The following is a 24,070-nucleotide window of genomic DNA, read 5'->3' as shown; positions in this document are numbered from 1 at the left end:
CACAAAAGAATAAATTAATAAATAAGAGGTTCAGTAAAAATTTGAGACACACACACACACACACACACACACACACACACACACACACACACACACACACACACACACACACACACACACACACACACACACAGTCAGAAGAAGAAGAAGGATGAAGAGATAAGAACAGTAAAGAAGATCAAAGATAGGAAGGAAAAGAGAAAGAGGAGAAAGGGAAGACGGTATAAAAAGAAAGAAGAATCCACACTTGCATATTTTCCTTTTTCTAAACAGTTTTTAGAGAGAGAGAGAGAGAGAGAGAGAGAGAGAGAGAGAGAGAGAGAGAGAGAGAGAGAGAGAGTAAAGCAGCTCATATTCTCCACACTACATTTTTCTCGCAGCACCGTTGACCGCAAGTTTGTTTTCCTTTGATGATATTCTTAAATAGAAATGTTGGAAAGATATTTCTTATATACGTCAATTAACACCGGCATTTTTACTCTCATTCTTTAATACTATCGACTTTAAGAATCTAATCTTTTAATCCGCCCAGCACAGTGAAGTCTCTGTCCACTGTGAAGTCTATTCTCATCTTCTCTGCCTGTCAATGGAAGAAATAAAAGTTGGCTTACTAAAGTTGACTTACTGTCTCTCAAACGTCACTCGCGAAAGATGAAAGGAGGAGTATGCGTTACACCCTCTAGCCTCCCTAAACACACACACACACACACACACACACACACACACACACACACACACACACACACACACACACACACACACACATACTGTATATATACTCTCTCTCTCTCTCTCTCTCTCTCTCTCTCTCTCTCTCTCTCCACGATTTCACAAACAAAACTTTACCGAATACTTCTATTCCGTCATCTGAAGCTGCACGGAGACGGACAACCAACTCCAACACAACCTGCGCTAAAGCACAGACGCTTGACACATCACCCGCCAGCGTCTGCCTCTTCCGAGAACGAACACTGCCATGCTGCCGCCAACATGCACAGATAAGAAGCTTTCGCCGTCCGACACCAATCCGACAGAGACTTGTGGGGCCGCGCTTAGCTTACCAAGGGGATGAAGGCTTTCCCGTTAGACAAGACTGAAGACTGTTGAGAAAAGATCATCTTTCTTTCAGATAATGTTTTGTCATCTTTGATCTCACTTATTAAAAGGAGCGCATGCGTGGAATGGTATTATTTAAATTTTACCTCAAAGGAAAAACGTGATCAAGAGTGTAATGAGCGGCTCAAGGCTGTTAGATACACTGGAGAGGAACCGAGCTTGCAACAGTCATCCATTCTGAAAAGGTCATGCTTACTCATATCTGCTGTTGGAGGGCACAATAAAGCAGACTCATCCAAACCTGGGAATATATCGCTGAGTTAAGTCTTTCCACAGTCATTCCGAAACGATTATTCATTTATATAGTGGCACACATATTAGGGCCCATATCACCACCCAAGCGCATCTTAAGTGTGACCACCTAGAACCTGGGTATCATGGTGACATGTAGGTAACTTTAAACCCCTCGACAAATGGCATAGCTTCAAAGCGATACGTGGTGGTATTCGATCCCATGCTCACCACCTTATCCACTACGCCACCGCCTCCCTAACATTGGTAATAATCTTTACTTCATGTTGTGTGGCGGCAAGTGACTTTGTTGTTGTGGTGTCAGAAGATTTGTCAATCTATTCAGAATATCAGTCAATTAATATTCGTTGTGAGTTAAATGGCTTGTTTGAACTGCTGGACTACACGAGCTGAACATTTGACCAATACTTTAACTTCTACCTCATACCTAAATCTGTCCCGCTTGAGTGCTGATTCACCCCTAGGTTCACTGGCTGTCCATAATACGAGACTAATGAGAGAACTCAGTGGTGTAAGTTTGAATGGGTCATGACTCTTTACTTTCACTGTGGAAGCATTAGAGAAAATTAACTACACTCCTGCTACATTTTGCGTTTTCCCACACCGGCAACTCCATCCATTTGTCTCCAGATTCTTCCTTCACTCGTTGCGCTCACTTAAACTTACCCAACTCTGCTTTCTCAAGAATTCTCGTAATGAAGGCCTGGAGCATTCCTCTAGTAAGTGCTGCCGCCTTCCAGGACTGACCCGAAGTATTCATGAAGGAGAAGACCTATTGACATTCTACTGGCTCGATGAACAACAAAATCAAACTGATGCGTGTATTTAACATTACTTGAAAGAAGCATTGGAAATAAAAGTGTTAAGGGATAATAGTAACATGACGAGTCTTGAAAAAACAAAAATGAAAAGTTAGTTTTTGTATGTGCTCGTAAATTAAGTGGAAAATGTCGGAAACAGTGTACGATTACGCTGAATGAACGCCAAAAAGTGTGCATGAGCATGAGTAACTTTCAATTAATTAAGTTTGAGAACATGAACAATCCCACACACCATTAGCTTGAATAATGAGTCTGGTGCACTTATTGAGTACATAATTCATCGGATGTCAGGTGCCATTATAGTATAACATGTTATACGTATACAAGTATGTATATGTATGAGGAAAAGATGGGTATGCCTCTCATAAAGATAAAATGAGTTGCGTGATCCGAGCTGTTGCACGACACTACACAAATTCTCTAGCTACTGGCTGTAAATAGTAAAAAAAAAATGTTCTATCTTAAATTAACAAAAATAATATCTATACATAAGATGTTCGATACGGTGCCGAGATATAACAATCACAACTCCTTCTGTTGCCTTCTCCACTGCAAATCACTACAATTTCCACTACAAACATCCACAAGAATTACTTTAATCTCGTATATATTCTTACATCAGAACGGATTCCACCTCCACGTCGTCCACTATATCTTCATAACGTTATTACAATATTTGAACACTGCTTTATTTATCAGTAAATCTCATACGTAATAAGTTCAACATTTCCCCCTTTCAACCAGCTATCCATATATAAGAATGACCTTTACTTGGTACATGAATGTAAGCAACCAACGTAACGCACCACCAAATGGATTACCATACACATATAGTTACCCTATTCCGTTCACGAAAATGACAACGCAACACACCACCGAATATAATGACAAATATTGATATTTCCACACAAGTAACCTCATCTCTGATCGCCATGCTGGCGATCAGAGAGAAGATTGCTAAGTGTCATGTTTAAGAATCTTCCTATTCAGGATAGATTAAAAACTTTAGACAAGCAAGAGATTAAAGCTATAGGGCGGTAGTTTGAGGGATTAGAACGATCACCCTTTTTAGGAACAGGTTGAATGTGGGCAAACTTCCAGCAAGAAGGAAAGGTAGAAGTAGATAGACATAGTTGAAAGAGTTTGGCCAGGCAAGGTGCAAGCACGGAAGCACAGTTTTTGAGAACAATAGGAGGGACCCTATCAGGTCCATAAGCCTTCCGAGGTTTAGGCCAGCAAGGGCATGGAACACATCACTACGAAGAATTTTAATTGAAGACATGAAATACTCGTAGTTAGAGGGAAGAGGAGAGGGAGGGACAAGCCCAGAATTATCCAAGGTGGATTTGTTAGCAAAGGTTTGTGTGTGCACATTATCAACACAATTATTCAAAATAAGTGTATTTAACAGACACACACACACACACACACACACACACACACACACACACACACACACACACACACACACTACCAGTCTCTAGGTGAAATTGCGACGGAGGAAGACAAGTATCAGCGTTACCTTGAATCATATCTGACTTACTACTCATGAAGAGAGTGTTTCTGTCACTTTCCTTTTCTAACTGATAAAAAAGACTGAGTTATAAAACATCTATATTTTAGAATGGTGCTTTGGAATTATCTGAAAAATCAATCACAACATAATCTGCCAACACTTATTAATATCATGAACACCTTGCAGTAATTGCTGTTGATTAAAACTCATTACAAAAAAAATAGAAGAAAAAACAATCACAGTGAAAGAGAATATAGATGATGGGAGAACTGACGTCTTTATAAGTGTCTCTTTTTTTGTCTTATGTTCACATTGCGGACTGTTCGCTTTTTTTTTTTTTTTTTTTTTTTTACGTTGCCGTGTAATTGTTATCGATGTAGGTATTATGACCTACTCGCATAGTCAGAATGTCGAAAATATATCTTTATCAAACCATAATTATTAACACACACACGTGATGGAAAGTTGATCTTAGGAAGCAGATTTTAGGCCAGATGATGAAACATGTAGATTCCGACACTCTATCATAATGATGTACAACAGTCCCGAACGTTTGCAGCCGTGTGAGTAAAATCGGCCCTCGTGAACAGGACCTTACTTGATTGATATTTCATGCCTTTCTTGGTTCCGCTCTAACCACACATTCCTTCGCCAGCATCAGAGGCCCCACCTAAACAAGTCAACACACGCCACGTTCTTTCTTCCTTCGCACTTCAGGACGTTTGAATGGGACACACAACACTGTAACGGAGGTGAACAGCGGAACCCCCACCCTGGCATCTGAGCCAAAAGTCCAAAACTGCGTCACGGTCCTTTCACCAACAGAAGGTAAAGAAAGCCAACGAGGCAGAAGTAAAATAAGGAATGAAAACTGGAAAATCTCCAACTCAAGGTCAGCAATAGTATATCAACAATATTACTCGTTAAAAAAAAAAAAAAAAAAAAAAGTCGGCCGCGATAATTTTGGTACATGAATATGAGAAAAAAAAGTAAACTTCTTCAACATGAGCATTCTACCACCGCACAAAGCACAGCATTAAACACCTAAACAAACGGTCAAACACAGCTAAACACAGGAGGAAGGGCAGCTTGATGCAAGGCTTCCCAACTCTTGTCCGGCGTCCACAACTTGCCGGGACACTTTAGGTCAACAGTAACTTTGCTTACCTGCATCAAACTCCCTCCTGGCACGACACAACCCACCTGCCAGCCTCTGCAATGGAGCGCATCAAGATGTCAATGGAATATCGAAGTCTATGATATTTCTCTTGGAATGCACAACACAGACAGCATTTACATTTTACCTTCCTCTCTTCTGATCATGAAAGAAAACACATTCACGATTTCAAAACACGATGAACGTCTCTTTTTAACAGTATGAAAGGTGCTAGCCTGAATTCAATTGTAAAAAGACCAACACGTCTGATGCTCAATCCTTTCTTCGCCATGGCGCTCTACTACTCTATAATATAGTGAAAATAATGATAATGATTGTTATAGTAACAATAATAATAATAATAATAATAATAATAATAATAATAATTTTAATAATAATAATAATAATAATAATAATAATAATAATAATAATAATAATAATAATAATAATAATAATAATAATAATAATAATAATAATAATAATAATAATAATAATAATAATAATAATAATAATAATAATAATAATAATAATAATAATAATAATAATAATAATAATAATAATAATAATAATAATAACAATAAAAATAATAATAACAATAATAGGGATAATAACAACAATGATAATAATAACAATAATAATAATAATAATAATAATAATAATAATAATAATAATAATATGAAGAAGAAGAAAACAACAACAACAACAACAACAACAACAATAACGGACACACGGAAGGAAGGAAAGACGCAGAGAATAATGAGTGAAACAAATATGAAGGAAAAATATTGAAAAATTAGCAAAGGAGTTGAATCAAGTCAGTGATAATTATTAGAGAGTTCTGTGAGACGAGGATGATTGACAGATTGATTACTAAACACACTAAACATTCTTCGCAGTACTAAGTGGTTAGAACATCTGTAAATACTGCCGACTATGTATCTTCATTTTACTCTGTGTGTGTGTGTGTGTGTGTGTGTGTGTGTGTGTGTGTGAGAGAGAGAGAGAGAGAGAGAGAGAGAGAGAGAGAGAGAGAGAGAGAGAGAGAGAGAGAGAGAGAGAGAGAGAGAGAGAGAGAGAGAGAGAGAGAGAGAGAGAGAGAGAGAGAGAGAGAGAGAGAGAACGCATGCAGTTAAAGTTCATTATCCATGAAATTACTTGGAGAACATGCAAGAGAGGAGTGTGAAAGGTGAAAGTTTAAGGAAGGAGGGCTGCAAAGGGAGCGAGAGCCACAAAGATGGAAGCACTGCTGTATGTAATAATGTGCACGTGGAAGAAACTTCTCCAAAACTTTATAAATAGACAAAACACTGCTCATGAAGATAAAGATATGAAAAGAAGGAACTTTGAGAAAATATATCAAGCATACCATGTAATTGAAGGTTACATTTTCTCATCACTTTACAATAAATATTTCAGTTTCCAAATCCTGCTGATATATTACACAATATAACTCGACATTGTGATAAGACACTTGTTCTATCCTTCGTGAATTTTTTTTACAGTAATAATGCAGAACACTAGTATCTACGTATATACAAATTTTTCTCTTGCTATCTCTCCAATAATCTTTTCTGGTGTACGTATATCTGATATTGTCTCCACAGTGGCACATCAGTTATCGATCTCTAATAATTATACGACTTTGATCATCAGTTCGAATCTCGGGTGGGTAGTTTATTTATTTATTTTTTTTTTTGGGTGGTCGATGGATGGATAGCTAAGTGTGTGTGACCCACTTTCAACTTAACTAACGGCAACTATTCTTGACATTCGAAATATAATGAGTTAAAAGAATAACGAAATCAAATAAACTTATATCAACATATAATGAAAAAAAAAATTGAAAATGATAAGATATATGATATAGTATAATAAATAATACAAGATTTATTAGTGGATTCACATTATGAGTAAGACATTAGGGAAACATTTTTGCTATAATGTAATCTCACAAAGAGAGAGAGAGAGAGAGAGAGAGAGAGAGAGAGAGAGAGAGGAGGGGCGGGGTGTAACACGAGTTTCTATGGATACTGAGGTTGAAGTACAGGTTCATTCATGTGAGTACAAACGTTGTATACCGGTTATCATGCTTAGTCTAGACACTCAGTCTAAGGTAATCTTATCTTGATTGCAGGAAAAAAAACTTTAAATGTAAAATGGTTACACACACACACACACACACACACACACACACACACACACACACACACACACACACACACACACACACACACATTTCTGTTTTATTATGGAGTTTCCAAACACTCATTATGTAAGATGAACCCTCAAACACCTTCCCTTGACTCCGCAAGACAAACATAGGCAATGCACCACAAAAGACTCCGTGTTCCATGGTTGAGGAGAGTATTACAGAATAAGGTACTGAACAACGCAGGCCGCCAAACAGACCCTTCGTGGCGCAGTGAAGGCCACGTGGAATGACTCAGATTTAATAACTTTTTAATGAATTCTGGCTCAAGGTTACTGGTATGTCGAATGATGTAAGCCACTACAAATAAAATAAGAAATAACAAGAACAAAAATAACAACATCAATAATAACTGCAATAACAGTGTAACGTCTTCACCATGTTATTAATAGAGGTACCACACTTAAGCACGAAACAAATCATAAGGTAAGATATGATGAGATATATTATTTTTTCATTGTTATGCAGTGATCAATATAAGTGAAGACCTTTATGGCAAAACAGGCTACAAAAATAGAAAAAAAATATCTTTGTGGCCTTTGAATCTAGTAGAGGTGAGAGAGCAGAGCGTTTCAGAATACAAGTCACTGTATTGCTGCAAATTAATCACTCAAGCTTTCCTGAGACTAGCTCGGAGAGAGAATCAGCGTCAGAAAACTTGGTGACGGCTCAACATCGTTAGGTTCACTAAGAAAAAAGGTGCTCTCTCTCTCTCTCTCTCTCTCTCTCTCTCTCTCTGCTTTCTTTAGTAATCATCAATATCATCGGGTTATATCGTCATGAAATTTCCAATGCTTCATCTTTCCGTGTAGAGAAAATGAATATAGTAAATCTGTACCGTATTTTCCATCATATTGGAGTTATTTCAGATATATATATATATATATATATATATATATATATATATATATATATATATATATATATATATATATATATATATATATATATATATATAGAGAGAGAGAGAGAGAGAGAGAGAGAGAGAGAGAGAGAGAGAGAGAGAGAGAGAGAGAGAGAGAGAGAGAGAGAGAGAGAGAGAGAGAGAGAGAGAATTCGTTATTCAGGATGCTACAGTTACATCCGTGGATATTAACTGAGGCACGCATGCAATCCTGTACTTGCCATCTGTACAGCAATACATTGGCATGCGGAGCGGCGGTATGCTCGCTAGCCGCCTGAAATTCTATCCTGGTAGTAGATGTGACTGCATGTACAAGCAGGATTCTCTCGTTACCTCGTTAAGATGGGCGCCAACGACTATAAGTCAAAACTTTTTAATCTTTTATGGCCAGAAACACTTGCCGAAAGAGAGAGAGAGAGAGAGAGAGAGAGAGAGAGAGAGAGAGAGAGAGAGAGAGAGAGAGAGAGAGAGAGAGAGAGAGAGAGAGAGAGAGAGAGAGAGAGAGAGAGAGAGAGAGAGAGAGAGAGAGAGAGAGAGAGAGAGAGAGAGAGAGAGAGAGAGAGAGAGAGAGAGAGAGAGAGAGAGAGAGAGAGAGAGAGAGAGAGAGAGAGAGAGAGAGAGAGAGAGAGAGAGAGAGAGAGAGAGAGAGAGAGAGCGGTTCAGTGAAGTAACCCTCCAAAAAAAAGAAAAACTCTAAAACTCTTAAAACAAATGTAAAACTTCGTACTTCGTCTATTTTGATTTTACAATTATATTTTCATCGACGAAATGTACTTTTTTGTACTACTTTGTTAAAAAAAAATGAAATCAGTATAGCCTATCTCCTCTTTACTACAACTTTACCACATAAACACATCCACTCATAGTTCGTTAGTCCTCTTCCGGATGTTGGACTTAAAGGTTAAACGGGAGTCGCCGTGGTACAGTGGAACCATGCGTGCTTTGGGATCAGAGGGGTCTCCATGCGCACGGGTTCGAATCCTGTCCACGGTCCGAGAGTAGGTTGGGCTTCCTCACTCGGTGCAACGGTTTCTTAACGGGTGGGCTTTGAGATAAGAGGTACCCCCAAAAGTATCCCCTTTAACCCAGAAATTCCCGTGAAAAGCCTACATGGTATATATATATATATATATATATATATATATATGTTGCCGCAGAGAGTCAGCCCTTCACTTTACTCTAATATGTCTCGTCTCCTGATACATTCATCATCTGCATGTCTTTCTTGATTTCATCCATAAATCAAGACTTTTCTGTTCCTGTGTTCCTCTTTTTCCTAGTGTGTGTTTCTCCAGCACCCTTCTTCTCCCTACGCACGCCTCATCTCTCTTCTGCAAACTGTATTGTTGTTACGTAATTTAATCAAATACAATTAACAATTAATATGTCCATGAAATTTCATCACTGTTTACTAATCTTCATGTTTTCACGCCATAGAGTATCAAAATATCTACACACCTGATATACTTACTATTCAACCTTTCATTTCTTTAATCAAACATATCTCTCTATATTTTAGGAGATTCCAACAAAATCCACGTCACGTTGAAGACTGTGAGGATTGTGTAGTTTGTCTTTAATACCAAAAAATGCAACGCTCTTCCAACGCTGCGAGACATTCCATCACTGCTGCCGAGAGAGAGAGAGAGAGAGAGAGAGAGAGAGAGAGAGAGAGAGAGAGAGAGAGAGAGAGAGAGACCTTCCAACAAAACTAAATATCTCATCCCTCAACCATATCCAACATTCATATCTCTCTTGGTTTCTCCTCCAGATTTCCCCTTTGCAGTATTTCAGTCTCGTAACCTTCACAAACACTTAAGCAGTCAACATATATCCAGTCTCGCAAATGGCTGAGCATCATCTGTACACATTATACTTGGAACAGTCCATTCATTACTCTCAGCACTGCTCCCACGCCCTCTCCTGACACCCGCCCCTCACTCCTGTAACCATCAGCAACACACACAGACTACGAAAGGCGAGACAATACAACCAACATTTGTCTCAGGACGTGACGAGGTAAAGTCAGCTAGTCTTATATAGTCTTATTTTATCTATGGTTACTCTCTCTCTCTCTCTCTCTCTCCTGCATCTGCGTGCGCAACCATTAATTAAGCCACGCGTGGAGTGTAAGGACGAACGACTCATTCAATGTGACGCTCTATTTCAGCCCCCTGTGTTGTGTTTGGTGCAACAGGTAAATGTGATGATCTGATGCTGATGGGACAAACATTTCTTCATCATCAATTCTTTCTTTTTTTAATACGATTTTCCTATAATGAAAGTGAAAGGACAAAATTATTTCTAACGTCAGTTTTACTTTATACGTTTATTTTTTTCTTCACATTTCGGCTATCATAATTTTGTAAGGAATGTTTGAGATTAAGATCCATCAGTTACCAAGTTACAACAAGTTAAGGTTCATTAAATCCTGACCCACTTCAACTACGCACACGTAACTTCCCTATCGGATGCAGAGAGAATACGCGCAGCTGCAGATTCAAAGGTCAAGTTTCACTCGCAGCACGCCCGCCTGTAATGCAAGTCCTCGATGGATTAGCGTACACATATTCCTACTCCACCAGTGTCCCCTGCCTCTCATTGTAGGCTGGCTTTCATCTCTCTCACTTCAAGGTGGCACCGCAGTTAAGTACGCTTCAGCATTGAGCAATTTTATCGCTTTATCTTTAATTTTGTGCATGCTCGTGACGTTGCAAATACTTCCTGGTACAATTGTTATTCATATCACGAGTGCCTTTATACTAATATGTCTCATTCCCTGATACATCCGTCATCTGCATGTCTTTCTTCAGTTCATCACAAATCTTGTCTTTGCTGTTCCTCTGTTCCTTTCTTCCTGTTGTCTTTCTCCAGTATCATTCTCATGTAAGCCTGTTACCTAAGTTAAATTTGCATGAGAAGCTCCGTTGCACTTACGTAGGCAATTAAACTAATATTAATTAGTATGAACAGATAATCATTCATGAATTGGGCAACTAACAATGACCCGCACAGGTAGCAGCGTCTCCGTTATTTCAATCCCAATCATTTGGTAGGAGATTAGAAGGAAAGTGTCGCCGTCTTGGCTGTGCGTGTGTAGGGAGGATCATGTTTATATTGTAGTATTACTTTTCATAACAAGCAAATTTCTTAACTTGTAGTATTATAGTATTGTGAATAAATACTATTAAAGGAAAACTATAGATATTATTCATAAATTTTGTTGGAATTTACGCAATGTTGATATATCGCAGAAAAATACAGTAGAGGCAAGAACGCTGATGGTGTGTGCTACTTTTATCATGTCGAGCCATGAAGAATGTGGCGACGCGGGATGTGTGAAGCAAACAAAACCTCGAAAAACAGGAGTCAATAAAACAGACAACACTATTATAGATGGCTTGTAGTGAATATGAAAGAAAAATGCATCGGGGGAAGGATAAAAAAACTTAAACTGCCGCAGAATAGAAAAATAATGACGTTAAACAGTAAGATGAGAGGAAGAAAACGTCGGGCTTGTGTAACAAATCGTGTCGCGCACCGTCATCTTTAATCCGGAAAGATGCGTGGCGTACCGCTACCAGCTGCCAGGAGCAACACTGCCGCTATCCTCTCCTCTGCTGCTTGACTCATCGCGGCTTTAAGTACATCGTAATCGTGGTTCCTGAGTCACTACACACTTGCCTTGCCCTTTATTGCCTGACGGTCCTGAGTTGGCGGGGATCGGGTGAGAGCTATTCCGGGATTTTACTCAATGTTTCTTTTCTTAGTTTTCATCAAATGTGAATATACTCGTTCTTATAATTCTCTCCGATGCTGTGATACGTTTAACGCTATAATTTCTTTTGGGTAGTGTGATGAATTGTTTCATTGATTGATTTAACTTGCTTTTCTGTCAAATACAGTTGGGTTGACGGTGATTGCGGAGCAGATATCGACCGAGTTCTGGAAAATGTAATATATCAACTCCCTGATTGGGGTAAAGTGAGGAAGGAAATTACTTACACGGATTACTGTACTCGGTCGCACTTTTAGGACATGAATAAATACATTAAGTAGATAAGGAGAAATATGGATATTGATAAGTATATGAACAAATGAATAAATAGATTAGTCAGATCAAGATAGAACTGAAAGTTGAACAGGATTAATTTTGTGGTGCAAGAATGACATGAAGACCATGTGAACGTAGTCTTATGTAGCTGGCACACACTACGCCTATATCTGCATTTTTTACCATTTTCATCTACATTGGGTTCCTCTACCTTGTGAACCTTTACATTTAGGGATTCCTGGGATGGTAAGGAGAAACGAGTCCATTTGGGTGGTTATTCAAGAATCCACACAACACCAGCACTATTTCCACCAGCGTCAGCGCACCAACTATGTTCTCAAAAAGGTGCCGGAGTTCATCACGAATGTGTGTGAAAGACTCTTCTTTAATGTCTTCCGTGATATCCTTGATGAGGCTGTACATCTGGATCTCATCGGCTTTGATCTCCTCCTCTGTAGCGTTCATGTTTGTTCGGTGGAAACCAAGCAAAGAAACATCCAGTTGACCGCTCTCCTCGATGTCCACGAGAATGTTAGTGACTGACAGGTTCCCGTAACTGATGCCTTGGGAATGCATTCGTGAGATGATCTTACAGACATACAGCAGGGCGGTCATACAGATGATGGTCTGACCTTCATCCAGCCAGTAGTCCAGCGTGAGTCCCTTGGTGAGGGCCAGGACGAGGGCTTCCGAGCCTGGCTTCGTGACGCCGTACACCCTCGGTATCCCAGTCATGCTGCCCAACCCCTGCAGCACCAACGCTTCGTGGCGCGGACTGGGAGACAAGTATATCTCAACTTCTTCCCTTCCGCCGTCAGGCGTCACCAGTGTGGCTCTGTACAGGAGAAAGGGACGGACATCCTTGGCAAGTGTCCTGTTTATAAGGCACGACCACTCCACCCAAGGAACCTCTTCTTCGTCACAGGAGGAAGTCGTGGGTTCTATTATCAACATCGGTATTTAGTGAAGGCCTGTTAACAAAATGAATAAAAATACACAAGTAGAAAGTTGTAGAAAGTTCCAATGCAAGATAAAGATGTAATAAGTTTTTCGGTAGTAAGATATGGAAAAATAAATACCCTCTTTTTGAGAGAGAGAGAGAGAGAGAGAGAGAGAGAGAGAGAGAGAGAGAGAGAGAGAGAGAGAGAGAGAGAGAGAGAGAGAGAGAGAGAGAGAGAGAGAGAGAGAGAGAGAGAGAGAGAGAGAGAGAAACTGGAACCACGACCCAGAAATAGTCTTAAAACGCGGGAGGGGGAGGGAGAAATTCAAGCAATGAAGTTTGATGTGGCCTTATCTTCATAATCTGCAGCATCAGCGTGAAGACTTACTCGGAGAGGTGAAGGGTAACCTGTATGGCAGCACGCTGGTTTGTTGGGTTTCGGTGGGATTGCTGAGTGCATGATTACAACTCCCTGTTCTGGACTTACTCTCTCTCCGATTTTCCGAACTTTGGTTTGTCGGGCATGGCTGCTGGATTGCTGTATACTATATAGTTAATTGGGTTCATTAGCCGCTTCATCTACCAGCTCCCGCTTTACAAAGAGAAGCCCAGTCAGTCTCTTTCCAACGAGGAACTTCGGTGCTAAAAGTTCACGGGGCAATTACAACACGCACCACTTAGCAACTTGGAATTACGCGTGGGAATTACTCCACTTAGTAGCTTTGAATTTAGCATGAGGATTGCTTCACTGTGCAACTCTGAATCAAGAATAGGGAGGGGCAAAAAGTTTAAACCACACAAGAAAACAAAGATGTATAGGCTCTGAAACCTGCGAACGCCAAACACCATGCAGAGTGTATGTTGCGTTATATTGATTTTTTTTTTTTTTGAAGCACTGAAGTTATTACTCGATGCTATCTATTAATGCTGAGTGCTGACATTGCTATACATATTTGTCTTTGCTGTTTTTTTCATCACGAAATGATAACCACCCTGTTGTCTTTAAAAGTACTAATTCATTATCTTGTTGAAGCAGGATGTGCTACAAAAGCATCAATATAACGCAACACACACACTGCAGGGGAGCAGCATTTCCTGGCCCACAGCCGGGGCTCTTCACCACAGAAATCACCACTGGGCTATGTCAAGGCTCCCTCCTCGGTGATGCAAATGAGGGATACTTGGAATGATAACGTCTTGGATGAGTTCTTCAAAGTCTTGATAATCTTCAAGGTTCGTTGATTCATTAACTCTGTTTTCTGCCAGGGCTGTCGAACCTTGTTGTTGGTAATTATAGTGACATTTTCTGCGTTTTCATTTATAGTCATCATGTCAGATTGCTTAAAGCGGATTTATTTAGTCATTTATCATTATCATCATCATCATCATCATTATTATTATTATTATTATCATTATTACATGAAGAGCATATGACTCCTTAAGATGTAAAGCAATGTGTGGAAAAGCAAAATCTTTCGTAAATTAAGTTAAAAAACCTGACGTTCACAGGTTATAGACACGCTTATGCTTTACTGCTTAGTTAAGAAATAGAACCTGAAGATAGAACAAATATATAAATCCGTCTACCGCGTGATATTTGCTAGTTATCAGACACAACAAACAAGTTCATAAGTGAAGGTGTTTATTGCACTGGTCTTCTGAGTGTTGTATTCGCCAGACCATAGCTTAAAAATCCTAAAGAATGAAAAAAAAAAAAAAAAAAAAAAATTAAGAAAGGACGGAAATTTATGACACACACACACACACACACACACACACACACACACACACACACACACACACACACACACACACACACACACACACACACACACACACACACACACACACACACACACACACACACACACACACACACAGCAGAATATATATGAATGCATCACCCTTAAGATATACTGTTTAATTTTCTTCTCTCACTTTGTTACCGTCTACTTGTCAGCCTCTCTCTCTCTCTCTCTCTCTCTCTCTCTCTCTCTCTCTCTCTCTCTCTCTCTCTCTGCCTGTCTGTCTGTCTGTCTGTCTGTCTGTCTCTCTCTCTGTCTATCTCTCTGTAATATCTTGGAGTATCTGGAATTCAACGTACCCGAAGCGTCTCTTACGACAATTTTCTTTTGTCTCAACAGAGAAGGACAAGGAGGAGGAAGAGCAGGAGGAAGTGGAAGAGGAGGAAGAGGAAGAGGAGGAGGAGAAGGAGGAGGAGGAGGAGGAGGAGGAGGAGGAGGAAAACAAAATCTTGGAGCCAAAATACTGAAAGGGACGTTAAGGATGTGAAAAGAAAAACAGAAAGACAAACGGTAAGTAAAGCAACGAATTAGGATGATAGTAAGGAAGAATAATCGTGATGTATACAAAATAGGAGGAGGAGGAGGAGGAGGAAGGGAGGAGGAGGAGGAGGAGGAGGAGGAGGAGGAGGAGGAGGAGGAGGAGGAGGAGGAGGAGGAGGAGGAGAAGGAAGTACTTTACTAAATTTGTGAGGAGAGGAGCAAGTAAAAAGGACGAAAAAACATTAAATTATGGGGCTTTCAGCAACAATTTTTATATTCGGATATAAACTACATTCTGGAACCGCTCGCATTATGGAGAGAGAGAGAGAGAGAGAGAGAGAGAGAGAGAGAGAGAGAGAGAGAGAGAGAGAGAGAGAGAGAGAGAGAAATTTTGTAATGCTATCCCTAAACAATTAATGCATACAGAATGTGCCTCCTTACGTACAGCAGGTCACCCTCTCTCGTTTTTCTGGTCACAATGACTTGCTGTGTGGCCTTCCTTACCACATCTGTAACATATCAGTGCTAGCTTCTGTTCTCTAATCTCTCTAGCTGCATGATGAAGGGAAAGAGAAAATAGGGAGAGAGGAATGGCACTAGGGAGACGGGGAAAGCATACACGCGCCTTCTCTATCATCGTAATCTGTACTATCCTGTTAACGTCTCCTTGCCTCTGGTGTGAAATTAATTCGTGATTACTTATTCTTTTCTTTATATCACGTAGTTATATAAACGCGTCACTTTTCTCTTCTCGACCTTTTACCAATTGATGAGACCACTGAAATGTTTAGTTATGTCTGATCATCACATTAATGTCACAACATGAAGAGATTTACTTACACTCGTATGATGGCGCAGTATCATTGAGTGCGTGGTGAGATGGAGCTGAGTTGGTTGTTCGTGATGTTCCATGAGCGTTTTAAGATTTCCATTCTTAAACACATATCGTTATCTCTTGATGGTGTTGAATTCTCGTTGTGTTATTTATTAAATTATCTATTTTTGCAGTGCATAATTCTTGTTAATATAGCCTTATACTGTCTTTTGAACACTTGCTGCACGGGACTTTAACTCTCGTGCTAATGTACGTTGAATTACTACTAGAACTCCACTAAATGATGCCAATAAATCACAGTAACTGTTAACATCTAGGGCTCGGAAATAACTTACTTTTTAATCTTATTTAATTGCCTATTTTCTTGATGGACTTCTTTTCAAAAGCCACATACATAACTGCATTTAAAAGACTATAAAGCAAAAATCAATGCTTAGAAATTTTCATGTAATTATGGAGAAAAACTGGTCTATAGATATGAAGGAGCTAGACTGTCACCAGAAACATGAAAACATCTTGAGACCCACAATGACCTTCACAGCAGCATCTTAAAAAGGGAGTTGAAATACGTAAAGCACCAGAGCGTTTACGAGTACGTTTATGAGTGTAGCGAAGGCAGCGACGCCATGGAAAATGAAGAAATATGTGTATCAATTATTGAAAGTAGCTCAAATTAGGGAGTCGTCAACATGTCAGAACTCAAAAATAAAACGGGAGAGACATAATGGTCAATTAAAAGAAGGAACAGAAGATGAGAATCATTAGTAAAGGAAATGGTGTTGTATTCGTTGGAGGTGTGTGTGTGTGTGTGTGTGTGTGTGTGTGTGTGTGTGTGTGTGTGTGTGTGTGTGTGTGTGTGTGTGTGTGTGTGTGTGTGTGTGTGTAGAGCGCACTTTCGTACAAATATACATATAAAAAAAAAAACACAAACAAGTGGATAAGCGTACGATAAAGCAGTAAGAAAGTGAATACTCTTAAAGCATACTGACGAACCATGAAATGTACAAAATATAACAGAAACAGAATAAGTAGCAAACGTTAAAAAAAATCTAATTGAAAAAAAAAAAAAATCAGTAAACGTACCTGATTCGAAAGGACAAAAAAAAAAAAAAGAGAGAGAGAGAGAGAGAGAGAGAGAGAGAGAGAGAGAGAGAGAGAGAGAGAGGATCAAATAAACATAGAATCTTTACACTGAGGGAGACAATGAAACACAGAAGAAGGAAAGTAGTGTAATCAATAATAGTAACAATAATGCTTACAATAATAATAATAATAATAATAATAATAATAATAATAATAATAATAATAATAACAATAATAATAACAATAGTAGGCAAAATCATAAGTTGTACTATGATACTTTCTCGAAATTAGATGAGGCCAAACGGGATTGAGAGTAAACTATGGTGCCTTACTTGCGAGCCAGTCATCTGCTGAGTCTCAAGTAACTGAGCTCTCAGTAAAAATATTCAGGAAGTACTGTATTATTTCCAACTTAATTATGGACATGTTTGATACCAAGTCATGGGGAACAAAACACCAGCTTGAGTCATTGCATAAGAGAAAGTAACGTGCGTCTATGTAAGTGGACATTTTATCTTTCCTTTCAAGCCTAATGAGCCGGAATAATGGAAAGTGTCTCCTTTGTTTCCTGAATTTAGAGGGAGGCGCTGACTGGGGATGGTGCTGACAAGGCACTACGACCACCACCGCCATCACGACCACTCCATACCAAGCCACACATGAACGAGAAGTCTGAAGATCAAAGCATTGCACGTGGCGTAGTCAACCACTGACGTCCCTCTACGTTATTGACACAACCTCGCCCCTTCTCTTCTTCTTCCCATAAGCCGTAAACCCTGTCACATCATTTCTTTTCTGCAGGAGTTTGTATGTGTGTATTAGCAACCCGAGGTCTTGGTGCCTCATGCACAGGAATTCTCCTCTCGGACTGACTGATTCACTGACATTTACTCGAGAGAGAGAGAGAGAGAGAGAGAGAGAGAGAGAGAGAGAGAGAGAGAGAGAGAGAGAGAGAGAGAGAGAGAGAGAGAGAGAGAGAGAGAGAGAGAGAGAGAGAGAGAGAGAGAGAGAGAGAGAGAGTCGGGGGGTGGGAGATGAGAGAGGGGGGGAGAGTGATGAACCGTTCGAGAACAAACATCCAGTAAATAGGCTGTGTATAGAATGTTTGTAAAATAGGTGATATTTTTCAGTTCTGAATATATCCAACCCTTTTCAGTACATATGTTCACTTGAGGTTTTAATAGAAACGATTAACGTCACAAGGTAATTATGAATATTTATTAGTGCTCGCCAAACGATTTTGTCACTACGAAAACCATGGCTAGTGTAATAGTTAACATGCTTGCAGTAATTATATGCCCACGTACAGTACATAAATCCCATTGCTAGAATTTTCAATGTACTTCAGTACACCATTGTACAACTATGAGAAGAAAAATCCTGTGTCTCATACATTTCTCTCTCTCTCTCTCTCTCTCTCTCTCTCTCATACACACACACACACACACACACACCCAATGCACGTACATCAGAGGAAATAATCCCTGGGTCATTAGGCAGCAGGAGGCTCGCATATCTTTCCTTCGCGAGAGAAGCAGCTTAAGGAGGAGGAGACGAGTTTGTACCGCGGCAGATTGATTGTGAGTGTTAGAGCCTGAGACACGGGTTCCCAAGAGCCGCAGGGAAGGCGTGACTCTAATATGTTCTGCAGCGATGAAAAATACCTGGTGAAAGTTTCCCTTGTTTTGCTGCTACAGGACCGGAGCATTTTTCTTGGTAACGCTGTTGGAGGAGAGACAGTGGTTACCTCATGGAGCTTGCTGGCTGGGTGGAAGCGAAAACACCAACGGCCAGATTTGGTGTGTCAAGGTCAGTGTTAAAAACAACAAAAAAAAAGACTTAATAGCGAGGATGACTGGCGGAAATAGAGAAAGTGACAAGTATATCATTTTTAGAGTTAGAAACGAAAGAACGATTGTAAGAATTGTTTGGCTCATGATTATTCGAAAATAGAAAGAAAAATACATGGCCAATACGTTACAATCATATCATGAGAAATAAAGCAAACAAACAAACAAACATACATACGTTTAAAATTAATTCCATTACGTGAACGTAATGATCATGGTGAATGCCACACACACACGTTTATATCAATAATGTGTGTGTGTGTGTGTGTGTGTGTGTGTGTGTGTAATTCACCTCGGTCACTTGCTGGTCACCCAGCCAGTCTTCCCATTACGGAGTGAGCTCAGAGCTCATAGACCGATCTTCGGGTAGGACTGAGACCACATAAACACACTCCACACACCGGGAAAGCGAGGCCACAACCCTTCGAGTTACATCCCGTACCTATTTACTGCTAGGTGAACACACCCCACACATTAAGAGGCTTGTCCATTTGCCTTGCCGCTTACCGGGACTCGAACCCGGCCCTTTCGATTGTGAGTCGAGCGTGCTAACCACTACAATACGCGATGTGTGTGTGTGTGTGTGTGTGTGTGTGTGTGTGTGTGTGTGTGTGTGTGTTTCACAATTGTCAGAAAATGCGAATAAAGAAGAGAAAACAATTGTATTTACCTTGGATATTCTACTCAGTGGTCGATTTCAATAGTTCCTCCATGGGGCACGTGACGGCAGCAGCTCGTGGCTCAGCGGCACTCGCCACTATTTAACACTGAATAACGCGCATTGCATCACGCCCTGTCCGAGAACAGAACTCTCTAACACATCACCCTGAAGGATTGCAGTAGCAGATGAAACGTGTTCGCGTTTGGGAGTTCATAATGTACGCTTTATTTACAATCACACACTTGAGCACCCTCACCAAGGAAATATCTCTCCTGATGCGTAACATTACTCCGAGACGGAATTGCTTATCCTTTATCCTGAAAAACAGCCTGGCATCAATAACGTCTATTGACAAATTACGCATTTACATGATATCCGAACATCACCAGACTTATCGCATAATATTGGATTCACGTCATTACATAACATAAAAAAGATACCTTGACTCATAAAGGATAAGAGATCTGACTAACACAACCCACTTAAACATGGTTGAGTGAAAAAATTATTCCCCATCGACTTAAATTCATCTAACGCCCTGTCAGATCTCTTACACACAGCTGCAATATTATCTCTTACTATTTTCAGTTGTTATTTTTACGGTCACAAGTGTTTCAGAATAATAGTATTCAGCCAGGCACCACTACCAAGGTTCAACGCACTCATTTTCACGTCGCTGCATGTCCATCTCCCTAAACAACCAAGCACACATTTCCAAGAAACAATCATATCAGTGCAATTTCTTCCCCCGAGTTTTCCTCCAAGAAGATTAAGGAATTACTTACAGCGAGCAACCGTGTAATCCACCTCATGTCTAGAGATCATATTAGCATCATTACCGTCATGAGCGTCCTGATGTGACATACCTGCTGCAAATGAGATCCCCCTCCTACACACGCACACACCCACCAAGCTTCCCCCTCTCTCTCTCTCTCTAAAACAGACATTCAAATCCGCGACGCTCGTCCCTCCCACCACACCGCTAAATGTTGGTCTCCAGTTCAGCTTCACTGGCAGGCTTGGCTCCTATTCTCTCTCTTTGCTGCACTGCTATTGTTGAAAATTACATACAGGCAAAATTCAATCTTTACGTTACAATTATGGAATTTTAATTACGATAAAGAACAGTTTATTCATGATCATCAAACAAAATTATTTTTTTTCTGTAGATATACAGAGAGAGAGAGAGAGAGAGAGAGAGAGAGAGAGAGAGAGAGAGAGAGAGAGAGAGAGAGAGAGAGAGAGAGAGAGAGAGAGAGAGAGAGAGAGGAAAAGTCAGAGTGAAGAGGCGAAGCACGGATAGGAATAACGGAAGGGAACTGAAGGGGAAAGAGAAACAGCGGACAGGAAAATGAACTAAGCAAGGAAGGAAGAGGAAAATGGAGATTACATTCCACCTGCATGGACAGACAGTGGAGGTCGGGGATGAAGTGAGCGGTGCGGGGCGAGCACTGATGAACCCTGAGGGAAACACATGAGGTTCTGAGGTTCGAGTATCGTAGTTTCAATCTCAGTGCCGCTATGTCACCTTAAAGAGCGATATGGGGGATGGGGGAGAGGAAGAATTGCATGGGAAGTGAGTTTATCAAGGAAGAGAGAAGGTTTTGCAAAATGGGGTCACAAGCGCGTGGTCAAAGTATAAAGCTGGACAATTTGCTTGAAGTAAGATAAGCGCAAATTGATGTTAGCTTTTTGTCTGCAATGGTTTCTTTAACTCATGAGTATAATGAAATTGTATTGAGCAGAAAAAGTTTTAGAGTATAGCTTTTTTTCTCTCTTAGAAACAAATATAACTGATTTCAAAATGAGTGGTCGCTTACTAGTTCAAATCTTGAAGTGCATGTGGTAATAATTTGATGAAGTGAATAACGGTAATTTCTTTTTGTTTCTTGTTTCGTTATTCTGTGCTTCAGACTTAGAATATAAAAACATTATCATAAACCGAACTTATATGTCAAATTAGTTAAGCACTGGTCACTCTGCTGTTCACGCCTCAGCTGTTGTCTCTTGCCAAATAGAGCCTTATGTTGATGCTTTAGAGCAGGGTTTCCTCAACCAGGGTTCCCCGGAACACTAAGGTTCCGCAAGAACAAGTGAGATAAGTTAATGCACTTTTTAACTTTTTATCTAATTTCATATACGTAATATAACTAAACACGCACAATAAATTATTGGTTATTGTAATATAATATGTTATTTTCCTTAAACCAGTTATTCAAAAATTTACATTATGATATTGTCACGTGAAATACGATGAAAATAAAATGAGAAATATATGGTATATTATTTTGTTTTTGCACAGGGGTTCCTTGAGACATGTAATTAATTTTAAGGTTTACGCAAGGATAAAGAGGTTGAGAAACGCTACTTTAGAAGAAGAGTCTCCATTCCTCACCCCGGTGCCCGTAGAGTCACCAGTGTGAAGGAACATCATGAAGAATGACTAAAAGTAAATAAATACCATAACGTCTTTGTCAATGAAGGGAATGGTTACGTACACAATTACGTTTAGATTAAGCAACACAAGATGGCCTCTACAGCTTATGAAGGTAATCCCAAGACGGTATAGCTCCCTCCTCGAAGATCAGGTTTCTCCATCGCTGAGAGAAAGTGTGAAGGAAAAGGACAGCAGTGGGAAAGGAATTATAGAATGGGAGAGTGGAAGATAAGGCTGATCCGTGTGATAATGTAGTACAGCAAGAGAGAGAGAGAGAGAGAGAGAGAGAGAGAGAGAGAGAGAGAGAGAGAGAGAGAGAGAGAGAGAGAGAAAGGAACTAAGGAGGCTACAGGAAGGACAAGCTGATTTCTGGGTAGGGAATAAATTTATAAGAGAGGAGAACATGGAATAAAAGTAGAAATCAGTGGAAGAAATCATTTAAAAAAATAAGGCAATGTGGAGCTGATCCGTGTGATAACGTGTGACAAGCCGGAAGCAGGAGGAAGGCTGGGAAGAGGAGAGATAAGAGAAAGGAAGGGAGGAAGGAAGCACGGAAGGGAGAGTGAGGGATGGAGCCAGGGAGGGAGGAGAAAAGGAATGAAGAAATAAACACTGCGGGAAGGGTAGGCCGATCAGTGTGATAAAACAAGACATGGGGTGAGTTTGAAGGCGAAAGAAGGACAAGGAATGGAACGAGAGATAAGAAGAAATTGACGAGAGGATGAGGAGTAAAGAAAGAAGCAATGCGGAAGGAGGAATGAGAATAACTTTGGTAGCGAGAGGGAGAAAGGAAGGGGAAGGAGAGATAAGAGGAAGGAAAGGAGGAGAGAGATGTCAGACGGGGAGCAAAGTGGTTGGTGGTGGTGGTGGTGGTGGCGCCGCGCGTGAGTGATGATCTAGTGTCGTCTGGGAAATGATGACACTGGAGAAACTGTGAGAAAAGACAGATAGAAAGAAAAAACTAAACAAAACGTTCTTGTGCTTTTTTTTTATAATATAACTAATCGTAGGGTAATATTTGGTGAAAGACGCCAACACGTACAGGAATTAGGGAGGTTAGTGATAATTTGAACGCACATGTGTGTCTCGGTTGGTTCTTTGAGCATCCTGTCAACACTTGTATTTATGAGAACCGCCACCACTTGTATTGCATGATTTCCTATTGCTTACTCTTGGTTTTATTGATATCTGGTATAGCTTGTGGCTATATATACTGTATATATATATATATATATATATATATATATATATATATATATATATATATATATATATATATATATATATATATATATACTATTAAAGTCGACAGCGAGGCGTGCATTATTCTTTTTATAAAGTGTATTTTGTATTTTCCGCACAAGGGTGCGTTCGTCAGGTTTTAGCTGGTGGAAGTATCCTCACCAGTTCCATTCACTTCTCTCCTGAAGATGGTCTGATGAAGACCGAAAGACGTCTCGAGGAAATGGACTTCGGTTCACTACTCCACCAGCTAAAACCTGACGAACGCATCCTTGTGCGGAAAATACAAAATACACTTTATAAAAAGAATAATGCACGCCTCGCTGTCGACTTTAATAGTGCATGCATTCAGAATGGTCTCTATATATATATATATATATATATATATATATATATATATATATATATATATATATATATATATATATATATATATATATATATATATATATATATATATATATATATATATATATATATATATATATATATATATATATATATATATATATATATATATATATATATATATATATATATATATATATATATATATATATATATATATATATATATATATATACACACACACACACACACACACACACACACACACACACACACACACACAGCACGGCTTGATGATAACAACTTGATTCAGTGATGAGGAGAGCGTGCGAGCTCTCAGCCTGAGTGAGCGAGTGAGTGA

At 39.6% G+C, this 24,070-nt stretch overlaps 1 protein-coding gene across 1 annotated transcript in view; it reads left to right on the top strand.

The window, feature by feature from the left end:
* Positions 1-21,223: 21,223 nt before the first annotated feature.
* The window catches only part of LOC123518019 (sodium-coupled monocarboxylate transporter 1-like), a 29,445-nt gene continuing 26,598 nt past the window's right edge, over positions 21,224-24,070 (top strand). Inside the window, exons 1-2 of the mRNA XM_045278520.1 lie at positions 21,224-21,258; positions 21,722-21,775. Of these exons, the coding sequence (XP_045134455.1) occupies positions 21,224-21,258; positions 21,722-21,775 (89 nt within the window). The remainder of the gene's footprint in view (positions 21,259-21,721; positions 21,776-24,070) is intronic.

The sequence above is a fragment of the Portunus trituberculatus genome, chromosome 43 (assembly GCF_017591435.1).
Source record: "Portunus trituberculatus isolate SZX2019 chromosome 43, ASM1759143v1, whole genome shotgun sequence".
NCBI lineage: Eukaryota > Metazoa > Arthropoda > Malacostraca > Decapoda > Portunidae > Portunus > Portunus trituberculatus.
Note: the sequence above shows the minus strand (reverse complement) of the source record. Positions and strands in the feature narration are given on the sequence as shown.